Consider the following 7904-nt stretch of genomic DNA (forward strand, 5'->3'; position numbering starts at 1 on the left):
AATTTGAGAGTTTCTCTTATGTGAGAGCTTCACCTTTGTTCTTGGATTAGAACTTGATAGTGTTGGTTCTACCGGCAGGTCGCGGTTAGGGTCACGCTTCTTTTGATAACTTTGGTTCTACCGGCAGGTCGCGGTTAGGGTCAAGTTCCTCTTTCTCTACCTCTTTCCAGGACGGTCCGAAGTGTTCTCTTATCATTTGGTATCAGAGCCCGGTTCCTGAAATCAGGTGTTATCTATCCTTTGTGTGTTTATCTTGTTTAATTCAAAAAAAAAAAGGTGTTCCGCTATTGTTTATCTCTATATCCTTGGTGACATCTTCCTTTAATCGGTTTGTGTCATCGTCCTTGTTCCTTTCTGTTCTGCTATTTCAAAAAAAAAAAGAAAAAAAAAAAGAAAAATTCGGGGCAGATTTTGCTTCTAATTTCCTTGTGGGTTCTTTAACGCTTCCATTGAATTGTTCTCAATTCAAACCTTCCTTGAACCCTTTGTTGGTTCCAATTAAATTGTTCCTTGCGAGTTCTTATTCCCTAAGGTTATTATCGACTCCTTACTGTTTCCTGTTGTGTAGAAACATCCAAAAGGTTCTTATTTAAGAGCTCATAAGGTGAAGCTAAGTGGTAAAAGGCAAGAGGGTGAGATCATCATCAAGAAAAAGCCATAAAAGAGTGTCCACCAGAGAGAGGAGTGTGTGAGGACCTATTCTATTTATACTAATCTATTGATTGCAGCATACAAAGATGAGTAGTGAAGGTAGTAAACAACCAGATGTTGATATGAAGTTATGGATGAAAGCCATTGCTGATCAACTTACTAAGCTCGGTGCACGAATGAATGATTTGGAATCACCAAGCAGACTCAAACCTTTGAGGGGGCGGATGTTTGAAGAAGAAGAAGAAGAGGAGTATTCGGATGGAAGAAGTAATGGAAGGAGGCAAAGAGATGAATCAAGAAAAGACAGTCATTTGGGAAGTATTAAGATGACAATCCCTGCATTCCAAGGTAAAAATGATCCTGAATTATATTTAGAGTGGGAGAGAAAGGTTGAACATGTGTTTGAATGTCATAATTATTCCGAGGAGAAGAGGGTTAAACTAGCCATTGTTGAGTTCCATGATTATGCTAGTATTTGGTGGGATCAAATGGTGACTAGTAGACGTAGAAATGAGGAGAGGCCTATTGGTACATGGGATGAGATGAAGGCTGTCATGAGAAAAAGGTTTGTACCCAGCCACTACTATAGAGATTTGCACAGGAAATTGCAAAGTCTAACTCAAGGCTCCATGAGTGTGGAAGATTACTATAAGGAGATGGAAATAGCCATGATTAGAGCCAATGTTGAAGAAGACCGAGAGCCAACTATGGCTAGATTCATTGGAGGTTTAAAGAAGGAGATAGCTGATGTGGTAGAATTGCAACATTATATAGAGATGGAGGATTTGCTGCACAAAGCTATTCTAGTGGAAAGGCAATTGAAAGCTAAGAGTACTTCCAAATTTACTACTAGTTCCTCATGGAAATCGAATTGGCAAAATAACAAATTTGTGTCAAAGCCAAAAAAAGATGCAAAGGCCAAAAATTCGATTGCTGCACCTAAAGGTAAAATGGAAACTAATTCATCCTCTAGATCTCGTGATATCAAATATTTCAGGTGTCAAGGAGTTGGACATATTGCTTCTCAATGTCCAAATAAAAGAGCCATGATACTGCTGGATAATGGAGACATAGAGAGTGTGAGCTCAAGTGATGATGACATGCCACCATTGGAGGATTGTAGTGATGTTGAAGTTGCTGAACCTGTTGTTGGAGATGTGCTTGTTACTAGGCGTGCTCTCAACATGCAACCTAAGGCGGGTGTAATGAGGAGCAACGTGAGCATATATTTCATACAAGATGCCATATAAACGACAAGGTATGCAGCTTAATCATTGATAGTGGGAGTTGCACTAATGTTGCTAGCACCTTGTTGGTTGAAAAATTGAGTTTGCCCACATTAAAGCACCCTAATCCATATAGACTTCAGTGGCTGAATGATTGTGGAGACATAAGGGTGACTAAGCAAGTGATGATTTCATTTTCCATTGGTAAATACAAGGATGAAGTTCTTTGTGATGTGGCACCTATGCATGCTGGACATCTACTTCTTGGGCGTCCGTGAAGCACTTCAAAAAGTTGTCCACAATTAGCTTTCCAGGCTGTTCTTTCTCATCCCTTGTTTTTGAAATCTTCTCCATAGGAATATCCATCTCGAAAGCCCATCTTCAAACCACTTAATATTCGGCTATGTTGGTTGGCAATTTGATAGAAGGGTTATTCATGATGGGTACAAAAATAGATATACTCTTATTATGAACAATCACACTATTGTTTTAACACCTCTCCAACCAATCGAGGCCTATGCTGATCAAATCAGAATTACAAGAGAGTGTAAGTTGAGAGAGGAGCAATTGAGCATTCAAGAAAAAGAGAGGAAAGATAAGAAAAATGAGAGTGAGCAGAAGAAAGAAAAGAATAAATCAAAATCCAAAGAAGAGAAAAAAAAGAGAGTGAGTGCATTTGCAAGCAAAAGAGAGGTTGAGAGTGCCTTGTTAGCAAAAGAGCAGCTACTTGTGCTCATACACAAGGATGTTTATTTCACTAACGAACTCAATTCTTCTTTGCCTAGTATGGTTGCTTCTTTGTTACAGGAATTTGGTGATATTTTTCCAGAAGAAATCCCCCATGGATTACCTCCTACAAGAGGTATTGAGCATCAGATTGACTTAATTCCAGGTTCTTCAATCCCAAATAGACCAGCCTACAGAACAAGTCCAGAGGAAGCAAAAGAAATTCAAAGGCAAGTAGATGAGTTGCTGCAAAAAGAATTTGTGAGGGAGAGTCTTAGCCCGTGTTCTGCTCCTGTGATCTTGATTCCGAAGAAAGATGGGACGTGGCGCATGTGTACGGACTGCCGAGCCATAAATAAAATCACTGTAAAGTATCGATATCCTATCCCTAGATTGGATGATATGCTTGATGAATTGCATGGTTCGTGTGTGTTTTCTAAAATAGATTTGAAAAGTGGATACTATCAAATTCGCATGAAAGAAGGTGATGAATGGAAAACAGCTTTTAAAACAAAATATGGTTTATATGAGTGGATGGTGATGCCATTTGGCTTATCTAATGTACCCAGCACCTTCATGAGGTTAATGAACCATGTTTTGCGTTCTTTCATTGGGAAATTTGTTGTAGTGTATTTTGATGATATTTTGATTTATAGCAAAACCTTAGATGAACATGTTAATCATTTGCATGTTGTTCTTAATGTTTTGAGAGAAAACAAATTATATGCTAATCTTAAAAAGTGTTCATTCTGCCATGAATCTGTTGTGTTTTTGGATTTTGTTGTAACCTCGAAAGGAATAAGTGTGGATGAGGAGAAGGTAAGGGCAATTAGAGAATGGCCTACACCTAAGAATGCAAATGAGGTAAGAAGTTTTCATGGTTTAGCAAGTTTTTATAGAAGGTTTGTAAAGAACTTTAGTTCTATTGCTGCACCTTTGAATGAACTTGTTAAAAAGAATGTTGTGTTTAAGTGGAATGAAGTGCATGAGGAAGCTTTTAATTCATTAAAAGAAAAATTGACCAATGCACCTTTGCTTTTTTTCCCTAATTTTGATAAAGCTTTTGAAATTGAATGTGATGCATCTGGTGTTGGCATAGGGGCCGTACTAATGCAGGACTCTAAACCAATTGCTTACTTTAGTGAAAAGCTTAATGGGGCATTATTGAATTATTCCACGTATGACAAAGAGTTGTACGCTTTGGTGAGAGCTTTGCAAACTTGGCAACACTACTTGTGGTCAAGGGAATTCATAATTCATTCTGACCATCAAAGCTTGAAGTTTCTAAGATCTCAAGGTAAGCTTCAAAAAGACATGCCAAGTGGTTGGAATTCATTGAGATGTTTCCTTATGTAATCAAGTACAAGAATGGTAAGGAAAACAAAGTGGCTGACGCATTGTCCAGAAGGTATGCATTGCTTACTTCTTTGCAAACTAAATTACTTGGTTTTGAGTTTATAAAGGACTTATATGCTAATGATTCTGACTTTGGCCAAGTATGGGATTCTTGTTCTAAACATGCTTTTGGGGACTATTATAGGCATGATGGTTTCTTGTTTAAGAAAAATAAGTTGTGTGTGCCTGTTTGTTCCTTGCGTGAAATGCTAGTTAGAGAAAGTCATGGTGGTGGATTGATGGGACATTTTGGGATAAAAAGGACCTTAGAAATATTGCATGAGCATTTTTATTGGTCTAACATGAAGCATGATGTGCAATCGGTCTGTGATAAGTGCATAGCATGTAAACAAGCTAAATCTAAAGTCATGCCCCATGGCTTCTATACACCTTTGCCTGTGTCAAATCAACCCTGGACTGATATTTCAATGGATTTCGTGTTAGGATTACCTCGATCTCAAGGTGGCAAAGATAGTATATTTGTCGTTGTTGATAGGTTTAGTAAAATGGCACATTTCATTGCATGCTCTAAAACCAATGATGCAACACATATTGCTGATCTGTTCTTTAAAGAGATAATGCGCTTGCATGGATTGCCTAGAACAATAGTAAGTGATAGGGATGTAAAGTTTCTAAGTCATTTTTGGAAAACTTTGTGGAATAAACTAGGAACAAAACTCTTATTTTCTACTGTTGCACATCCTCAAACGGATGGACAAACTGAAGTAGTAAATAGAACACTTACTACCTTGTTGCGTGCTATCATTCAAAGGAATTTGAAAAATTGGGAGAAATGCTTGCCACATGTTGAGTTTGCTTATAATAGAACTGTTCATTCTACTACTTCTTATTCTCCTTTTGAAGTTGTGTATGGCTTTAATCCTTTGACTACTTTAGACATCTTACCTTTGCCTACTAATGAGTGTACCAATTTGGATGGTAAGAAAAAGGCGGATACTATTAGAGAGTTGCATGCAAAAGTTCGAGCCAACATTGAGAGGAAGAATGAGCAATATGCAAAGCAAGCAAATAAGGGGCATATTAAAGTTATTTTTGAACCAGGAGATTGGGTTTGGGTTCATATGAGGAAGGAGAGGTTTCCCACTCAAAGAAAATCTAAGCTGCAAACAAGAGGAGATGGACCCTTCCAAGTTCTAGAGAAGATCAATGACAATGCCTACAAGTTGGACTTGCCAAGTGAATATGGTAATGTAAGTGCTACCTTTAATGTGGCTGATCTATCTTTGTTTGATGTAGGTGATGAATCTGATTCGAGGACGAATCCTTTTGAAGAGGGAGGGAATGATAGAGATGCAACCAATGATAGAGACGCAACCAGCCCATCTAAAGATCCTTTGCATGGAATTGAAGGTCCTATGACTAGGGCCAAGACTAAGAGGATGAAACAAGCTTTGGAAAGCCTGATCATAAAAATCAAAGGAAAAGAAGACCAACGTGAGATAGAGGCTGCACCTAATTGGGTCACTTTCATACAATTGGGTGAAGATGCTTTGAGTCCAACCTGAAGACAACACTTTGGAAAGTCCAAATCACATGACAAGAAGCATTCATGGGAAGGCCAACTTTCCTATTGTATTTGGATTTTCGTGCATACTTTTGGGATGATTTTTCAGATGATGTTTTGTATTTTCCAAGTCACATTCAGACTTTCTTGTAGTTCCCAAAGTCACTATAATTACTTTGGGATCTTTTTCCTAAGTTCTGGTTACTTTTCTAGGAGTAGGTGTAACATGCATCTTTTCCAAGCCTTGGTAAATGCAGCCTTGGAAAATGCATGACAAGTAGTGCTATGTAATTTCCTAGGAGTTGCTTCTCTTTGAAGCCATTTCAGCCTTAAAATAGCACCTAATTGTACTTGAGAGGGGGAGAACGCATGAATGAAATTTGAGAGTTTCTCTTATGTGAGAGCTTCACCTTTGTTCTTGGATTAGAACTTGATAGTGTTGGTTCTACCGGCAGGTCGCGGTTAGGGTCACGCTTCTTTTGATAACTTTGGTTCTACCGGCAGGTCGCGGTTAGGGTCAAGTTCCTCTTTCTCTACCTCTTTCCAGGACGGTCCGAAGTGTGCTCTTATCAAAATCTCTTGATTGTTGCATATAGTATAAGGCATCAGCATAAAATATTCTAAGGGCTGAACCCATTTAAAAAGATAAGGTCGGGATTTCATCACTCGTCCTTAGCCCAAAAATCACCCCAGTGCATAAATATCCTAAGCTTAACTAAAATCAACTAAACGTTGGCCCCTAAGGACATTCGAGCTCAATAGGACGAAGACCACCGAAAGTTGCACCAATTTCGCTCTGTGGCTTAGTTGATGTCTAGGCAAGCTTTGTCCCTATAAGGGAGACAGTTCGTCTGTTCGAGGCAAGTGGGTTTTAAGTGGGACCTTTGCAAACGCATCGTGACCCCTCCACTTACCTGGGAGCTTACCTGGTCAACTCGGTTCATTAGACCGGATTGGAGGCTTAGGTGCCCTCTTCAAACCAGTTAGGAGCTGTCTAGAAATTTAAGAAAAACATTAGGAATTGAGGTGTAATGTTTTGTTGCATGTTTGATTGTGAATAGATTTTTGTATTAGGGTGTCGTTTTAGGATATCTTTAGTTGGTACTTATATTTTAAAAAAAAATTAAAAAAAGGAGAGAAAATTATTTTGCATGCTAAAGTGGAATAGGGACGACACCGGTCGATTAAGTCGTACAACTTTAGATCATCCCTTAGGACATACCCCCGAATTTTTTTCGCAATATCTCACACCTTGTGAGATGGCTGATTTAAATGAAGATGCGGGGAGTCACCACGATCGAGAACGTGAACCCCATGTTATGACCCTAAGACAATACCTACAACCGGCTAGGACTAGTCAGCCTTCATGCATAATTTTTCCTGATAATGTAGGATATTTTGACATCAAACCCGGGGTAATTCAATTGCTGCCCAAGTTCCACGGGTTAGAGTCCGAGATTCCGTATCTTCATTTAAAGGATTTTCAAGAATTGAGCATTACATTTAGAGTGCCAAACGTCACCGAGGATGTCCTCAAGCTGACATTGTTTCCTTTCTCTCTAAAGGATAAGGCCAAAACATGGCTAAACTCTTTGCGACCTAGATCAATAAGAACTTGGCAAGATATGCAGAGAGAATTTTTAAAGAAGTTCTTTCCCACACCAAAGGACCAACTTTTTGAAAAGACATATCAGCAATTTTCAACAAAAAGATAATGAAACATTTTATGAATGTTGGAAAAGATTTAAAGACCTTCTTCTCTCATGCCCTCATCACGGATTCGAAACTTGGAGAACCATTAGCTTCTTTTATGAAGGTTTATCTCCACAGTTGAAACAGTTTGTAGAGACCATGTGCAATGGTAGATTTTTAGAAAAACACCCTGATGAGGCATGGGAGTATTTGGATTCCCTTGCTGAGACTGCCCAACTTTGGGATAACGGGGATAGAAACAACAAGTCTTTGCCTAAGCCTACTAGCTCTGTACAGGGAGGCCTTTACAACCTCAGAACTGAGGATGATCTTCACGCTAAAATGGCAGCTCTCACTAGGAAGGTAGAAGAAATTGAGCTTAGGAAGGTTGAGCCTGTCAAGACTATAGAGCTCAGAAACGAGTGTTGTGGTATCTGCGATATGTCGGGTCATACCACTACAGATTGCCCCACCATACCGGCATTCAAGGAAGTCTTGCACGATCAAGCAAATGCTATGAACTCCTACCAAAAGCCTTATAATGATCCATACTCGAATACCTATAACCCTGGTTGGAAGAATCATCCAAATTTTAGGTGGAGAAATGATCATCCTCAACAGTCACACCATTCAGTTCCTCCACCTGCACATCCTACTTTTGCATCACCACCCTCTCAAAAGCCAAATAT

At 39.1% G+C, this 7904-nt stretch overlaps 1 protein-coding gene and 1 non-coding gene across 2 annotated transcripts; one reads left to right on the forward strand and one right to left on the reverse strand.

Annotated features, from left to right (window-relative positions):
- Window positions 1-977: 977 nt before the first annotated feature.
- On the forward strand, window positions 978-1901 carry LOC149751320 (uncharacterized). Its single transcript, XM_089927288.1, has one exon. It carries the CDS (start codon window positions 978-980, stop codon window positions 1899-1901), a length of 924 nt encoding a protein of 307 aa, XP_089783414.1.
- Window positions 1902-7195: 5294 nt separating this feature from the next.
- LOC149751321 (small nucleolar RNA R71) lies at window positions 7196-7304 on the reverse strand. The gene has a single exon (XR_016398413.1). It is a non-coding gene; the product is annotated as a small nucleolar RNA R71 (small nucleolar RNA).
- Between the last annotated feature and the right edge of the window lie 600 nt (window positions 7305-7904).

This window comes from Phoenix dactylifera, chromosome 14, assembly GCF_051530095.1.
Source record: "Phoenix dactylifera cultivar Ajwa chromosome 14, Ajwa_hap1_PhDact_Kaust_v1.1, whole genome shotgun sequence".
Taxonomy (NCBI): Eukaryota; Viridiplantae; Streptophyta; class Magnoliopsida; order Arecales; family Arecaceae; genus Phoenix; species Phoenix dactylifera.

Bases quoted from the DNA above. Each gene is read 5' to 3' on its own strand.
- LOC149751320 (XM_089927288.1), top strand. From the start codon at position 978: ATGACAATCCCTGCATTCCAAGGTAAAAATGATCCTGAATTATATTTA.